The sequence below is a fragment of the Oncorhynchus tshawytscha genome, linkage group LG03, assembly GCF_018296145.1.
Source record: "Oncorhynchus tshawytscha isolate Ot180627B linkage group LG03, Otsh_v2.0, whole genome shotgun sequence".
Lineage (NCBI taxonomy): Eukaryota > Metazoa > Chordata > Actinopteri > Salmoniformes > Salmonidae > Oncorhynchus > Oncorhynchus tshawytscha.
In genome coordinates this window covers 30224160-30242105 of record NC_056431.1, presented here as the reverse complement: position 1 = coordinate 30242105, position 17946 = coordinate 30224160, and the positions used below count along the sequence as shown (strand labels likewise).

The following is a 17946-nucleotide window of genomic DNA, read 5'->3' as shown; positions in this document are numbered from 1 at the left end:
CAGTTGAACTTGAACCTATGGACAATCACTGACGGCTTTGGATTGGGGTGAGTTTTAACAGAACCACAAAAGGAATTTCTCCCGGTCTGCGTGGTGTAGCCAAATTCCTCATTAGCTTGTAGGTTTTAGCCCCACACACACTCAAGAGAATAAAGCGCCGTTTAGCCTCATCTGTAATTCCATTTACCAAGAAAAAGTGTTCCAACCTTTCCACATATTTTGCCCAGTCCTCGTTCTATTCCACAAACTCAGTTATAGTCCCAAACATTGCCATGATAACGACAACTTGTCCTTGATCGTCACCATCGGTGTTTCCCTCCAGCGATGGCTGCTCTCTGTCACTCATTAGCTAACTAGCTAGCTGACTCCCTCCACTGTTTCTTAGTTAGCTAGCACATTGATACATGCTGATACATGCTGATCAAGATTTATCCTCGTCACCAAAATGATGTAGTAACTTGACAAGGAATGCCTACACACATTTCAAAATTCCTTTCCTTTACTTTCAACCTAAGAAATAAAATGTGTACAGCCATGTACAAACGGCACAAATACAGGCAAACGATACAGCCCATTCAACATGTGGTAGAGTCGCATTGTACAGATCCGACTCGGGGTGATGACATCATCCAAGGAAAAAGGTCACAGTCAATGCCAATCATTTTATACTGCAGGTAAGTACAATACATATTCAATGTATTATTTCCACAATATAATATATATATATATATATAAACACAACATGAAACAATTTCAAAGCCTTTACTGAGTTCATATATGGAAATCAGTCAATTGCAATGAATTCATTGGGCCCTAATCTATGGATTTCACATGACTGGGAATACAGATATGCATCTGTTGGTCAGAGATACCTTAAAAGAAATATAGGGCTGTGGATCAGAAAACAAGTCAGTATCTGGTGTGACCACCATTTGCCTGTTACAATGCAACACATCTCTTTAGCATAGAGTTGATCAGGCTATTGATTGTGGCCTGGGGAAGCATCACAAACATGCTCAATGGGAAGACATATCTAGTGATATGCAGGCCATGGAAGAACTGGGACATTTTCAGCTTCCAGGAATTCTGTACAGATCCTTGCGAAATGGAGCCATACAATATCATGGGTGAAACATTAAGTGACGGGGGTGGATGAATGGCACGACAAATGGGCCTCAGGATCTTGTCACGGTAACTCTGAGCATTCAAATTGTGATCGATAAAATGCAAGTGTGTTCATTTTCCATAATGTATGCACGCCCATACCATAACCCAACCACCTCCATCGGGCACACGCTGTCTGCCATCTTCCCGGGACAGTTGAAACCAGGCTTCATCCGTGAAGAGGACACTTCTCCAGTGTGCCAGTGGCCATCGAAGGTGAGCATTTGAAGTCGGTTACGACACCAAACTGCAGTCAGGTCAAGACCCTGCTGAGGACAACGAACACACAGATGACCTTCCCCGAGACAGTTTCTGACAGTTTGTGCAGAAATTCTTTGGTTGTGCAAATCCAAAGTTTCATCAGCTGTCCGTGTGGCTGGTCTCAGATAATCCTGCAAGTGAAGAAGCCGGATGTGAAGGTCCTTGGCTGGCGTGGTTACACATACTCTGTGGTTGAGGCCAGTTGGACGTACCACCAAAATTCTCTAAAACGATGTTGGAGGCAGCCAATAGTAGAGAAATTAACATTAAATTCTCTGGAAACAGCTCAGTGGCTATTCCTGCATTTAGCATGCCAATTGCACCCTCCCTTAAAACTTGAGACAACTGTGGCATTGTGGTGTGTGACAAAACTGCACATTCTAGAGTGGCCTTTTATTGTCCCCAGCACACCTGTGTAATGATCATGCTGTTTAATCAGATTCTTGATATGCCACACCTGTCAGGTGGATGGATTATCTTGGCAAAGGACAAATGCTCACTAATAGGGATGTAAACAAATTTTTGCACAATATTCGAGAGAAATAAGCTTTTTGTGTGTATGGAAAATGTTTTGCCATAATTTATTTCAGCTCATGTCAACATGGGACCAACACTAAGGAAATCAGTCAATTGAAATACGTAAATTAGGCCCTAGTCTATGGATTTTTGTCACACCCTGATCTGTTTCACCTGTCTTTGTGCTTGTCTCCGCCCCCCTGCAGGTGTCGCCCATCTTCCCCATTATCCTCAGTGTATTTATACCTGTGTTCTGTTTGTCTGTTGCCAGTTCTATTTGTTTCGTCAAGCCTACCAGCAGGTTTCCACATGCTCCTGTCTTTCTCTAGTTCTCCCGGTTTTGACCATTCTGCCTGCCCTGACCCTGACTGCCGTTCCGTACCTTGTCACACCGCCCTGGATTACTGACCTCTGCCTGCCCTGACCCTGAGCCTGGCTGCCGTTCTGGACCTTTCGGACTCTGTTCTGGATTACTGACCTCTGCCCACCCTTGACCTGTAGTTTGCCTGCCCCCCCTATTTTTTTTATAAACTTTTGTTACTTTGAAACTATCTGCATCTGGGTCTTCTCCTGAGCCTTGACAGATTTTACATGATTGGGAATACAGATATGCTTCTGTTGGTCACAGATAGGGCTGTTGCGACAATGACCGCAGTAAAACTCCATGTGACGTTCAGTCACGGTAATCTCCTTTAATGCACTCTGGATATGCTTTGGTAGTACCCAACTTGCTAACTACCATCAGGTCCTAATGGCCTGGTACTCAGGGCACTATTTTCCCTCCAACTACTCTGAAAGAAAACCAAATTAAATTGAAAATCACAAACACTTATCAAAACAGTATGCCTATACTTTTAAAACTCACCTAAAGAAGTTCAACAGCAGGTTGAATCTGAGCGGAAAACATTGTTGTGGATGTTGTTTCAAAGCCTAACACCACTAAATTGACTGCACTTTCTAAGGTGATGATTAATTCAAACCACCATTTGCATATTAGAGCTTATGCAAATGTTTAAGGCCAAGCCAAGCCTGGTTACCTTGTGCTACGCTCCAAAATATCTATCCATGAGTCTGGGAGAGAATGTATAGCCCTAGGCGATGCTGTTGGTTCATTGATTATGCAGGGCAGCTAACAGTTCGCCTACAATCAGTGAATTTGTATTTGAATAGCCTAGTAATAAATAGGGGATTTTTTATAATTTAAATTGAATTGGGTGACATTACATTTATCTATACAGCATATCTCACGTTTCCATCCACTTCTCTTTCCATTATTCCTTTTTCGAGTACACAGACGGCCTGTCAACGGTTTAGTGAAATACGTTTCGTTGCGAAAACATGTTACTATCAATGTTCCCAAACAAATTTCACACCCAAATTAAGCACTGGGTAGCTGCAAGAACAAGGTTGGAGAGCCCATGGCATACATAGTTTGGGCAGAAAATGGTTAAACAGTGGTTAATGCGTGGAATAAAATAAGTGTTCTTAAATGTATTTCTCAAAGCACATGCTCCGCTATAAAACTGAAGTATCTGTTTGGGAAAGGGCGACCTCAATTCGCTATTCGAGTGCATAGAGGACATGTCATTTTTCACCTCACCCTATTCCTGCCCATTTGATAATGGGCAATTCTAAATCAAAACTAGTTTTGCATATTAATAAAGACAAGATTAAATTGAGAATATAGTCTGATGAGTGAAAATAAGATTAATTGATGAGAGAACAACTGTGCAGAATGAGGCAAGCAACAGAGCGCAAGCTTTTTTTGCTACTTTCTCAAATAGTGAATAGCCTATAGTCGCACCATGCAGGTCAAACATGTTTTGATTTCTAAAACATTCTAAGGTGTGTCTCATTCACAAATAAAGTTGACAAATAACTAAATCTAGTATATAGGAAATTATCACTTTTACGCTCAACGTAGCCACTTCACACGCAGTATTGTAAAAAATATCCTTTCCATTTTATTCAGCTAAGTTCGATCATATTCTTCTTACAATAAAATCATGTAAAATACAATAATGGCACGGGACATAAGCATATCTTCTCAACTCTGGAAGACCCAGAGTTACCTCTGCTGCAGAAGATACATTCATTAGAGTTACCAGCCTCAGAAATTGCAGCCCAAATAAATGCATCGCAGAGTTCAAGTAACAGACACATCTCAACATCAACTGTTCAGAGGAGACTGTGTGAATCAGGCCTTCATGGTCAAATTGCTGCAAAGACACAACTACAAAAGGACACCAATAAGAAGATGAGACTTCCGAGTAATGGATATTAGACTGGTGGAAATCTGTCCTTTGATCTGATGAGAACAAATTTGAGATTTTTGTTTCCTATCGCTGTGTCTTTGTGAGACGCAGAGAAGGTGAACGAATGATCTCCTCATGTGTGGTACCCACCGTGAAGCATGGAGGAGCAGGTGTGATGTGTGCGGGGGCTTTGCTGGTGACACTGTCTGTGATTTATTTCAAATTCAAGGCATGGCTACCACCGCACTCGGCAGCGATACGCAATTTGCGATTAGTGGGACTATCATTGGTTTTTCAACAGGACAATGACCCAACACACCTCCAGGCTGTGGAAGAGCTATTTGACCAAGAAGGAGAGTGATGGTGTGCTGCATCAGATGACCTGGCCTCCACAATCACCCGACCTCAACCCAATTGAGATGGTTTGGGATGAGTTGGACGGCAGAGTGAAGGAAAAGCAGCCAACAAGTGCTTAGCATATGTGGGAACTCCTTCAAGACTGTTGGAAATGCATTCTAGGTGAAGGTGGTTGAGAAACTGCAGAGAGTGTGTAAAGCTGTCATCAAGGCAAAGTTATTTTGAAGAACCTCAAATATAAAATATATTTTTTATTTGTTTAACACTTGTTTTGTTACTACATGAATGTTATTTCATAGGTTTGATGTCTTCACTATTATTCTACAATGTAGAAAATAGGGAAACATAAGGAAAACCCTTGAATGAGTAGGTGTGTCGAAACTTTTGACTGGTCCTGTATATAAAGAAACGTCCCTTTTTCAGGACCCTGTCTTTCAAAGATAATTCGTAAAAATCCAAATAACTTCACAGATCTTCATTGTAAAGGGTTTAAACACTGTTTCCCATGCTTGTTCAATGAACCATAAACAATTAATGAACATCATTAAGACACTAACAGCTTAGAGACGGTCGGCAATTAAGCTCACAGTTATGAAAACTCAGGACACTAAAGAGGCCTTTCCACTGACTCTGAAAAACACCAAAAGATAGATGCCCAGGGTCTGAGCTCATCTGCGTTAACGTGCCTTAGGCATATTGCAAGGAGGCATGAGGACTGCAGATGTGGCCAGGGCAATAAATTGCAATGTCCGTACTGTGACGGACAGCTGATCATCCTCACAGTGGCAGACCACGTGTAACAATACCTGCACAGGATCGGTACATCGGAACATCACATCTGCGGGACAGGAACAGGATGGCAACAACAACTGCCCGAGTTACACCAGGAACACACAATCCCTCCATCAGTGCTCAGACTGTCTACAATAGCCTGAGAGAGGCTGGACTGAGGGTATGTAGGCCTGTTGTAAGGCAGGTCCTCACCAGACATCACCAGCAACAACATCACCTATGGGCACAAACCCACCGTCACTGGACCAGACAGGACTGGCAAAAAGTGCTCTTCACTGACAAGTCGCGGTTTTGTCCGACCAGGGATGATGGTCGGATTCACGCTCATCGTCGAATGAATGAGCATTACACCTGTAGCATTAGGCCTGTACTCTGGAGCGGGATCGATTTGGAGGTTTCCGTCATTGTCTTGGGCGGTGTGTCACAGCATCATCGGACTGAGCTCGTTGTCATTGCAGGCAATCTCAACGCTGTGTGTTACAAGGAAGACATCCTCCTCCCTCATGTGGTACACATCCTGCAGGCTCATCCTGATATGACCCTCCAGCATGACAATGCCACAAGCCATACTGCTCGTTCTGTGTGTGATTTCCTGCAAGACAGGAATGTCGGTGTTCTGCCATGGCCAGAGAAGAACCCGGATCTCAATCCCATTGAGCACGTCTGGGACCTGTTGGAACGGAGGGTGAGGGCTAGGGCCATTCCCCCAGAAATGTCTGGGAACTTGCAGGTGGAAGAGTGTCCAGCAAGAACTGGCAAATCGGGTGGCCACACCAGATACTGACCGTTTGATTTTGACCTCCCCTTTGTTCAGGGACACATTTTTCCATTTGTGTTAGTCACATGTCTGTGGAACTTGTTCAGTTTATGTCTCAGTTGTTGAATCTTGTTATGTTCATACAAATATTTACACATGTTGACAATGAGAGGATGTTTCTTTTTTTGCTGAGAATATGCATTTTTAGCTCAGGTTCTTCCACTAAGGTAAATATGTATATTTTACATGGAAGACCTGGCCAAAAGATCCCACATATCAATAATTACATGGCAAAAGAATAAGAACACATATTTGTGATTGACAATATTGCTTACGGTGATCAGTGCTTTCGTCACAAGAGGGCTGGCATGTCCATGATGACTTACATCCCATCAACGTGTCATGCCTCCCTTTAGTTTTGTCCTTCTTTTTGGTGCAGTCCCAGCCATCAAAGAAGCTCTGTCGAGGTGTAGGGAAGTACATGTTAATGATACTGTTACCAATACCACTCTTCCCCTATCGTGTCAAACATATTTACAATGTGTCTCTTCTAAACCATTATATCTGCAGTTGTCTGTTGTGTTTGAGTGACGTAAGGGGGAAATAGAAAATGAGTGGGTATAATTGCAGCAATATCTGTCAAGTAGTGAGCCATTCAGACTGAAAGGGAGTTCAAAAAGCATCATAGATGCTACCTGTTCACATTAACTGATAATACCTGTTCACATTAACTGCTAATGCAGAACGTGTGGAAGAGCCTTTGCTTACAGGGAGGAGGTGAGGGCCCTCGGAGTGTGGTGTCAGGAAAACAACCTCACACTCAACGTCATCAAAACAAAGGAGATGATCGTGGACTTCAGGAAAGAGCAGAGGGAGCACCCCCCTATCCACATCGACGGGCCAGTAGTGCAGAAGGTGGAACGTTTTAAGTTCCTTGGCGTACACATCACTGACAAACTGAAATGGTCCACTCACACAGACAGCGTGGTGAAGAAGGCACAACAGCGCCTCTTCTAGAGGCTGAAGAAATGTGGCTTGTCACCAAAAACTTTTACAGATGCACAATCGAGAGCATCCTGTCGGGGTGTATCACCACCTGGTACGGCAACTGCTCTGCCCACAACTGCAAAAGCTCTCAAGAGTGTAGTGCGGTCTGCACAACGCATCACTGGGGGCAAACTACCTGCCCTCCAAGACACCTTCACCACCCGATGTCACAGGAAGGCCAAAAATATCATCAAGTACAACATCCACCCGAGCCATTGCCTGTTCACTCCGCTATCATCCAGAAGGAGAGGTCAGTACAGGTGCATCAAAGCCAGGACCGAGAGACTGAAAAACAGATTCCATCTCAAGGCCATCAGACTGTTAAACAGCCATCACTAACATTGAGTGCCTGCCACCAACATACTGACTCAAATCTCTAGCCACTTTAATAATTAAAAATTGGATGTAATAAATGTATCACTGGTCACTTTAAACAGTGCCACTTGATATAATGTTCACATACCCCACATTACTCATATGTATATATTGTACTCTATACCATCTACTGCATCCTGCCTATGACGTTCGGCCATCGCTCATCCATATAATTATGTACATATTCTTATTCATTCATTTACACTTGTGTGTACAAGGTAGTTGTTGTGAAATTGTTAGATTACTTGTTAGATATTACTGCATGGTCGGAACTAGAAGCACAAGCATTTCGCTACACTCGCCTTAACATCTGCTAACCATATGCATGTGACCAGCAAAATTTGATTTGATTTTCTCTCTCTATGTGTGAACATGAAGCTCTCTAGTGAATCCCATACATCCTGGCTAGTCACGGCTCCATGCACAACTCTGTTCCAACAAGTTCCTCTCATCAACATGCTTCACTATCGCCATCCCATAACAGTCCTGACTCAAGGCCAACCCCAGCAGTGGGGTCCAGCTCTACTATGCTCTCATCAGCCAAACTAATCCTCTCCCCTAGTATGTGGGGCCATGTCCCCGCCCACACACACCTGTGGTTGTTCAGCCACCAGAGGGGACTGTGGGTGAATCCAAGCCTGCATGCTGAGCAGGGGATTACAACCCCACTGCTACCCACAGAGAGAGAGAGTAACCACCCAAACCCTGTCTAGGGGGGGGTTGCAGGGAGGGGTTAATTGGTTCTGAGGATCACACCAAAAATTAAGAGAAAACTCGGATGAAAGACAAAGACGAGACACATAACTGTGTCATGAATAATTTTGCTGCAGTGGTTTCAAATTATCGCTGTCTTTTTTTCTCCCCCAGTGCAATATCACTATGTCAACCATCCCACCGGTGTTGACTACGTTCCTTTTTCCTAATCATAATGATAGTATAAGTCAACATCCTGAAGACACAATTGAAAAACTGACTAAATCCTTGGCTGTGATCTGTGAAAACAGCTCTTGTTGTGTTTACTTCATTCCACACACAAACCTTCTCTACTGTATCTAGACATACAATAAATCGATCGATTATGCCTTTCAAGCTTTGCCTCAAGGTGATGCCCTGTACAGCATAGTGAATGCCTCAGTTCTCTATATCTTAGTGTTTACCTGCAAGTAACTGCAGTGGGAATACAGGTCCACCCACAGCTCAGACATGCCAGTCCCTTCCAACGCACTGCAGAGAGCTGATCAATATCTCTGAATGTCCTACATTGGCATTCCACTGGGAAATAAAGCCTAGGAGGTCAGGAGAGCACGATAGTCCTCATTGTTTTCAATTGTAATGGAGAGAGACATAGATAGAGAAAATACAGGGAGCTGAATATAGATTTTTGTTGTGGAGAGTTTTGCCCGTGGGGGACAGTTTAATAAGTCTACAAGCGGAGTTCCAGAACCAGAAGGGCAAGCATGTAGCCAGGGAGAAATTGGGGAGTGAGATATTTTCTATCTTTTCCTTGACATGTGACAGGGAAACCACAGGCAACAGACAGGGATGTAGCTCACCCCAGAGTCTGCTCTTGACTGGAGAAGTAGCCCACCGGGGACAAATGTTTCAGGGCTGTTTGCCCTCCAAAATGTGGCCCGACGCATCCAGAGAGCCATGGAAATAAGCCGTTACAGAGGTACTGGAATAATAAGTGGGTTGAGTTCTGCTTCTCTCCCAAAACAAAAACATTTCCCTCTCTACCTACGGTAAAGTACAGACTCAATTCCACAGTCTGAATGTCGAAAGATTTAATTTAATTTATTTAACTAGGCAAGTCAGTTAAGAACAAATTCTTATTTACAATAACGGCCTACCCAGGCCAAACTCCCCTATCCAGGACGATGCTGAGCCAATTGTGCACCGCCCTATGGGAGTCCCGATTACGGCTGGTTGTGATGCAGCCCAGGATCAAAACAGGGTCTGTAGTGACGCCTCTAGCACTGTGATGCAGTGCCTTAGACCGCTGCGCCACTTGGGAGCCCTCAGGAGATAAGTGAACCAAGCGAGACTCTCCTTAACACACACTCCCTGATGCATAAAGAAGTTTGGAACAGAGCCTATAAGTCCCCCAAGGCTTCTCTCCTTAATTGTAGGCAATGATTTCACAAAATGTCTCCCTCGTTGTGCCGTGCACCACTTAAGAACACTTTCAACTTGGTGGCATCCTATACATCACACCACAGCCACTTGGCAGTGGTGAAGCCCAAAAGCCTCTATTTAGAATTGTCCTCCAACCAGAGTACAGAGGATCTTCTTTTATCATTGTGGTACTGGAGGACAGCCAGGGGTTGGGAGCCACCGAGCCCCCGATGCTGAGGCAATTGGCGGTCACTGGGCTGGGGAACAAAGGGCCTCCTGGTCTGGAGAACACCTGGGGATTAGGGGGCTTCATCAGCTACACTGCTACAGCAACTCTGACAGAGGGGCTATCTGAGCTCCAGACAATGATGATTTAATAGTCTCACAGTCAACTTGGTCCAAGAAGTTTATTTTAACCCTGATCATACATTTCTGCAGTCTGTAAGAACTGGGATGTGAGTGATAACTTCACACAATCTGACTATTAACTGGATAATCTGTCTACAATTTTGACTTGTAAATTATGAAAATTTCTACATTTTAAACCCCTAAACAGTGTATGATGACATGACTACAAACTTCTATTTTCTCACACCTTCCCCAGCAATAGACCCTTATACCATCCAAAAGCACATCAGCCACAACCATGCACATCAGCCACAACCCATACTGCCTACCTCATACTCCTGTTTGAAGCCATAGCCTTCTGCAGTTTTCATCTGGTTGATGTGTTGGAGAAGGTCGGCCACGCGCACAGCAGGGTGGAGCTGACCAGTGTGGTAGGGTGAGCCCTTACGCCCACACTGGCGTCGCGGCGAACCCCCCAGAAGACTACTGGACTCGTTCACTGAGCTACGCTGCTCACCTGTGAGAGGAGAACAAAGGAAGGGGGCACCGTTAGGCATAGGGATACACACAAAAGGTGGTATAGCTTGTTTTAGAGAGAAGTAATGATCGAATACTGTAAGAGCTTTCATTGTCTGCTTATGTGCCCCCGTTATTTATCCTACGGTTCTGACTTGATGTACAGGGAGAATACTGTAAGAACGGCCCATGACCTGAATTATGTCGCTCTGTCAATTTAAAAAATGCTGAACAAATAGGCGGCATATTAAGCTACATCCGTTTCAGCTTGCTCATGTCCAAATCCAAATGACAGCATGCCTCTTATCTGCTTATCATCATATATGCCATTGCCATAATTTGTACATCTGCATTATTATATTGCTTATATAGGTCTCTCATATTAGCATCTTATTAGTAATTTTAGGCAATGTTAATTGCTTTTTACATTGTGTGTTATAATTAGCTAGGCTGATTTTCTACACGAGGAGGGTGGTAAGTTACAGACCCAACAACATTATATCATAGTATCCCCTCCTTGACAGTCTCTTTTGTTCAACAAAAAGTTCAGTAATAGACCAATGTAATTCCAGTTCATATTGCGAGGGTTGTTTTGTTTGCACAATGCGCTGTCAGTGCGTCTGTATATTGTCTATAAAAGTGGATCCTCATGATTGAATTGTCCTTCCTTTTTAGACCACATAGGCCTATTAAAACACTTCAAATGGTAGACTAACAGCTGAGTCTGGATCTCTCGCTCTCTGTGGTGACTTAAAGAAGAGTAAAGTTAAGGCCTCAACATCTTGCGGAATTTATCTGAACTAACATCTGAATTTCTGTCGCTGTCCATTTCAAAATTGCTGAATGACTCGGCCTACCTCATCGCAGCTCGTTTTGCTTGCACTTGCTTATACATAGAGCTAAGCGTTAATTATATAAGAACAAACATTGTGAATTTACTGAACATAAATGTAATAATGTTTGAGTGTTGTTCCAAAGGGAAAACTAATGTCGACATTCATTATTATTGAAAGAGAATGTGGTTCTTATCCAGTTACACAAATCAACAAGGAGTCAATAGAAACCATATTTATTTAATCAAGTCAGCCATAAGCTCCACTCTCGGGACAGCTTTAAGTGGACCCTAAACTTCTGTGGGCACCATTTGTCAGTTATAGTGTCATGCCTTGGTCTTAGTATTTTGTGTTTTCTTTAATTATTTGTTCAGGCCAGGGTGTGACATGGGTTTATTGTGTTGTCGTATTGGGGTTTTTGTAGGCATTGGGATTGTGGCTGATTAGGGGTGTGTCTAGCATAGGCTTGGCTGCCTGAGGCGGTTCTCAATCAGAGTCAGGTGATTCTCGTTGTCTCTGATTGGGAACCATATTTAGGTAGCCTGGGTTTCACTGTGTATTTTGTGGGTGATTGTTCCTGTCTCTGTGTAGTGTTCACCAGATAGGCTGTAATTAGGTTTTCACATTTCGTTTGTTGTTTTTGTATTTATTTATTTATTTCATGTATCGCTATTTTTTCATTAAAGAACATGAGTAACCACCACGCTGCATTTTGGTCCGACTCTCCTTCAACAGACGAACGCCGTTACATATAGTGCATTAACTGCATTTAATGCGTTGTTTAGAGAAAAAAATGGGTTGTTTGACATGCTAAAAACGCCACTGCATAGGCTATAGGTATATAGAAAAATGAATGTGTTAGATTGGACCCAGCTATTGTATGTATTATTTAAGTTGCTGACAGTAAAGTGAGATTAGTTTGTTATATAGGTTTGTTTGGGTAGTAATATTTGATTGAGATGACACCATCCAGTCTCTCTTTGATTAACTATTAAGTACATCAGGGCCCAGTTGTATAAAACATCTAAGTGTTCATTTTCCATTACCTAATGGAATTGTTTAAGGGTGGTGTTGCATAGAGCCCCTCAAATATTTCCTTAGTTTGAAGGCATGTATGGCAGAAAGAGTATCTGGTTACCATGGAGATGGCCAGATTCACTGACTAAACTCAAAGAGATTGCTTTCATTCTGTGAGATAGCAAAATAAAACTTCTACAAATCAAGACAGGATAACCAAATTGCTTCATAAACCACATTTCTTGTAGTTACTTTTTTCTCAACTTGTTTATATTACTTTCTAGTACGTCAAGCTAGCTTGCAGAGTAGCTATGTCCTCTGGGTCAATTATGGGGATTTTTAATTATTTTTTAAAATGTTTTTATTCTTTATATGGTAAGTTCACACTACAATCATCCCAGTTTTTTTAACACCTCTCTATCAAAGTATTTTATGCAATTTAACCCTCAATTTCACTGTTTTACCCTTGTCCCTGACCCAAAATTTGGAGTTTCTACTATGTTTTTCTATGAGAAAACATTAATAATTGCACATTATATAATGTTATCTACTAGAGAAAGAGTCAATTAAATCAAATATATATCAATATTTATTGTGAGTATGCCCTTTATATTATTATTTACACAACATACCTGTCCTTTGGTAGTGATAGGTCATTTCCACCAATGAGGGCAAATTCCTCAAAAAAGTTTTGTCAAGAGAATGTTAACTTAGTTACCATGGAAACGTATTGTGACGCTGAAGCACATCGCTGCAGTGGATAGTTGTTCCAGATGTGATGTCCAGAAGTTGAAGCTAAATCTAGGAAAATATTTATTGTGGAGAGAATATTTTTTAATTGTCATTCATTTTTAAACAGGCTATAATTTCTTTCATTTGTGGTAGAATTTTGAGAAAAAAATGTAGATTTTATGTATTTAGTGTAAACTCTATGCTAGCCGAAATACTAGCCAAAGCATGCTAACCAGTCTGTTATTCTTTGCTCAAAACTGTAGAAGCGTCATTTCCATGAAAGTCATTTCCATCTCAAACTTAACAGTGGTGGAAATGACAGAACGTGGCAAAATTACAAACATCTATTATGTTATTACTTTTGGTTTATTTAATCATGATTTAAATCAATTGAATCTAGAAAATGCTCCAAGGTGTGCACAAGTTGAAAAAACTTAAGTAGTATTGTTCTTTGCTTTTAAAAGATGCCACATAAAACAGCAGATGTCACAGACATAGAAACCAAATAAAAATAAATATCCTATACGATACTAGGAACATCTGCAAATAGACAGGGAGAGATACTGGAAGAAAAAAGAAAAGGGAGAAGTGAAATCTATCTCTGAGTTTACAAAGCGAAAACAAAGAAGCAAGGGAAGGAAATGGAAATGCAACCAACGGAATAGAACACATATTTGAAAGAGAACAGTTGCAATGGAGACCTACCTATCAGGCAACACACCACCTCAGTCACCAGATGACTTGCAGCCAGAGCTTGAGGACATCATACCGGCCTCTATATTGCCTACCTCTAATTTACCTGCCCCTGATTCTCCTTCCTCATCATCTGCAACAGGAATGAGAAGTCGGATACTTGTTGGAAGGAAAAGGTTTGGAAGAGGTTGCTCAAAAACAGAGATCTTTGCATGACAAATGTCAAACTTGATAAAACTTTACGGAAAGCTGAGAAATACAAAATACAGTATGATCAACTGATGAAGAAAATGGAGATACAAGATTCCCCAAAGACAAAACTGGAAATGAAGGGAACTCCGAAGGATTTTAAAGTTTCAAAATGGCATCATTACAGAGTTAAAGCAAAAGTATCAAAAAATGTTCGCAGTGCCAAGGACAAACAAATGGCTTCAAAAATGCTCAGAGGCAACATCCTGAGAAAGTATGGCCTGGTCAAAGGGCAAATGAAAACAGGCCAACAAGTCTTCAATACTCCAGGAAAAAAAGTGTAACATAATTACAAAGCCACAGAAGAGAAAATCACTAGATTCTATGAACGTGATGACAACAGTAGAGCAACAACAGAGAAAAAGGACACACTAATGAGGAACAAGAAGAAAATCAGTAGTGCTTCTTGAATGGCACAATTCAGAACCTTTATCAGAATTTTAAGAGGGAATATTCAGAGATGAAAATGTCCTGTGAATTCTGCAGAAGACATCCGTTTGGGGTTGTCAAGCCAACAGTCCAGGATAGGGACACATGCCTCTGCAAAACCCATGCCAACCTCCAGCTCATGGCGGTAAAACTACAGCATCACAAAGGGTTCAGCTGCAGCAACATTAAGAACCTTACTGAGTCTTTGCACTGTGAGAACCTGAAGAAAGAGTGCATGTACAGAGTGCTCCCTTTGCCAAGCAAAAGAGCCAACATCTGCTGGTGAGCAGACATGGTGGTTTGAGTTGAAAAACAAAGCTGAAGAGAGAGAAGGAAAAACCAAGAGGGAAACTTGGAGAAGTTCACAGTACATTTGACAGTAAAAGAAAAGGTGTGTGGAACACTGCAGATTCTACTGTAGGACTTCTCCAAAGGATTGAAAGAGAAGTAGGGGGAAATACATGTACACCATTCAACATCAATACTCCAAACAGAGAATTAAAAGAGAACCTCCAGAAAGAGGAGATCATCGTGCATATTGACTTTGCAAAGATCTACCTGTATAATTACACTAGTGAAATACAGGCAGTTCACTTTGGTGTATCTCACAAGCAGGTGAACCTCCAGACCCGTGTTGAACAAATGATACAGTTTCCCTTGGCTCATTGAGCTCTTCTATGCGAATGACCCCCCTGCAATCTGGGCCGATATCTCAAAAACACTGGCCTACTTCTTTGAGCCCTGCCCATCAGCTACTTTTGGAAACATACTTTGTCTTAAATTAATTAAAAGATTAACAATGGTTGTTGTTCAAACTGTTTGAAATAAAATATTGTTTTCATACTTACATAGATGTCATTTCCACCACACCCATATTTTTGGGGTAAATTAGTATATTATTTATAATTGACATTGATTGATTTGTTATAGATTGGGAAATCATATGGTCATTATCATAATCTCTCAAAAAGATTGGGTGGAAATCTCTAATTTTTCATGATAAATCATTTTTTTTCAGTTTATACATTCAGGCATTGTGTTGAATTATTAATATTAGAAAAACTAATAATCACTTAAAATATTATTCAATACAAATTAATGTACAAATGTGTTATAAATTAGTTTTAAGATATTTCATTTTCAACTAAAATTGCCATGATGGAAATTACATTTGTCTATGGCTGTCTGAGAAAAATGACAAAAATATATACACTGCTCAAAAAAATAAAGGGAACATTAAAATAACACATCCTAGATCTGAATGAATGAAATATTCTTATTAAATACTTTTTTCTTTACATAGTTGAATGTGCTGACAACAAAATCACACAAAAATTATCAATGGAAATCAAATTTATCAACCCATGGAGGTCTGGATTTGGAGTCACACTCAAAATTAAAGTGGAAAACCACACTACAGGCTGATCCAACTTTGATGTAATGTCCGTAAAACAAGTCCAAATGAGGCTCAGTAGTGTGTGTGGCCTCCACGTGCCTGTATGACCTCCCTACAACGCCTGGGCATGCTCCTGATGAGGTGGTGGATTGTCTCCTGAGGGATCTCCTCCCAGACATGGACTAAAGCATCCTCCAACTCCTGGACAGTCTGTGGTGCAACGTGGCGTTGGTGGATGGAGCGAGACATGATGTCCCAGATGTGCTCAATTGGATTCAGGTCTGGGGAACGGTCGGGCCAGTCCATAGCATCAATGCCTTCCTCTTGCAGGAACTGCTGACACACTCCAGCCACATGAGGTCTAGCATTGTCTTGCATTAGGAGGAACCCAGGGCCAACCGCACCAGCATATGGTCTCACAAGGGGTCTGAGGATCTCATCTCGGTACCTAATGGCAGTCAGGCTACCTCTGGCGAGAACATGGAGGGCTGTGCGGCCCCCCAAAGAAATGCCACCCCACACCATGACTGACCCACCGCCAAACCGGTCATACTGGAGGATGTTACAGGCAGCAGAACGTTCTCCACGGCGTCTCCAGACTCTGTCACATCTGTCACATGTGCTCAGTGTGAACCTGCTTTCATCTGTGAAGAGCACAGGGCGCCAGTGGCGAGTTTGCCAATCTTAGTGTTCTCTGGCAAATGCCAAATGTCCTGCACGGTGTTGGGCTGTAAGCACAACTCCCACCTGTGGATGTCGGGCCCTCATACCACCCTCATGGAGTCTGTTTCTGACCGTTTGAGCAGACACATGCACATTTGTGGCCTGCTGGAGGTCATTTTGCAGGGCTCTGGCAGTGCTCCTCCTGCTCCTCCTTGCACAAAAGCGGAGGTAGCGGTCCTGCTGCTGGGTTGTTGCCCTTCTACGGCCTCCTCCATGTCTCCTGATGTACTGGCTTGTCTCCTGGTAGCGCCTCCATGCTCTGGACACTACGCTGACAGACACAGCAAACCTTCTTGCCACAGTTCGCATTGATGTGCCATCCTGGATGAGCTGTACTACCTGAGCCACTTGTGTGGGTTGTAGACTCCAACTCATGCTACCACTAGAGTGAAAGCACCGCCAGCATTCAAACGTGACCAAAACATCAGCCAGGAAGCATAGGAACTGAGAAGTGGTCTGTGGTCACCACCTGCAGAACCACTCCTTTATTGGGGGTGTCTTGCTAATTGCCTGTAATTTACACCTGTTGTCTATTCCATTTGCACAACAGCATGTGAAATTTATTGTCCATCAGTGTTGCTTCCTAAGTGGACAGTTTGATTTCACAGAAGTGTGATTGACATGGAGTTACATTGTGTTGTTTAAGTGTTCCCTTTATTCTTTTGAGCAGTGTACATTCCTGAATACTACGATCACAGCCATTATCAGATATTATTTCTAGACAAATCAAAGACAAGTAGAATAGTGGTAAAATGGTGTTTCAGTAAGTTTCATTTCTGAAAGCTTGCAAGGCCAAAGTGCCCAAAGTTGCAGAATCACCCAGCTAAATATAACTAGCCAGCTAGCTTTCTAGCCATGGATTGTGCACCTTCCATTATTTAGCTAAGGAACTACAGTAGCTGATTTATGTTTTCCTTTTGTAACCAGAGCAGATGAAGGCAACATTAATCTCCACAAATGCTATTTACATCGATACTGAATGAAGCAGTTAAGGGACCTCATGGGCACCCTTAACTTTTTCACTTAATTTAACATTTAACCTTAAATGTTTGTTGCAACTGACTTAAAGATAAGGAAAATGTAAGGGAAAAGATAGGGGGGAAATTAACTTCGTGTTTTACAGTGGTTGCTCCATAAATTTTGCGATTATGCTGCGGTACTTAGAAGTCATTTGTGGTTTAGCACGGTACCCTGCGTCACCACTTCATCGCTCCAGACCAGCGCAAGGGGGAGCTAGAGCACTGAGGATGTTTTTGGGTCCTACTGTGTCTCTAATTGACAATGAATGGGCGACATAAACCTAAATAGAAACTGATAATTTTGCTCATGACTGTAGGTTTTTCTCCCTCTAATTAGCCTCTCTGGGATAGG

The 17946-nt window shown here is 42.1% G+C and overlaps 1 protein-coding gene across 8 annotated transcripts in view; it reads right to left on the bottom strand.

Moving 5' to 3' along the window:
* Positions 1 to 17946, bottom strand: part of ptprub (protein tyrosine phosphatase receptor type Ub) — a 358074-nt gene that overhangs the window by 50191 nt on the left and 289937 nt on the right. For 4 of the 8 annotated variants that reach the window (XM_042314170.1, XM_024402325.2, XM_024402330.2 and 1 more), the window contains 2 exons: positions 10317 to 10504; positions 6438 to 6561 (listed from right to left, as the gene is read on the bottom strand). In XM_042314170.1, coding sequence (XP_042170104.1) covers positions 6438 to 6561; positions 10317 to 10504 — 312 coding nt within the window. The remainder of the gene's footprint in view (positions 1 to 6437; positions 6562 to 10316; positions 10505 to 17946) is intronic. The other 4 variants (XM_024402347.2, XM_042314194.1, XM_024402354.2 and 1 more) reach the window with 1 other exon arrangement.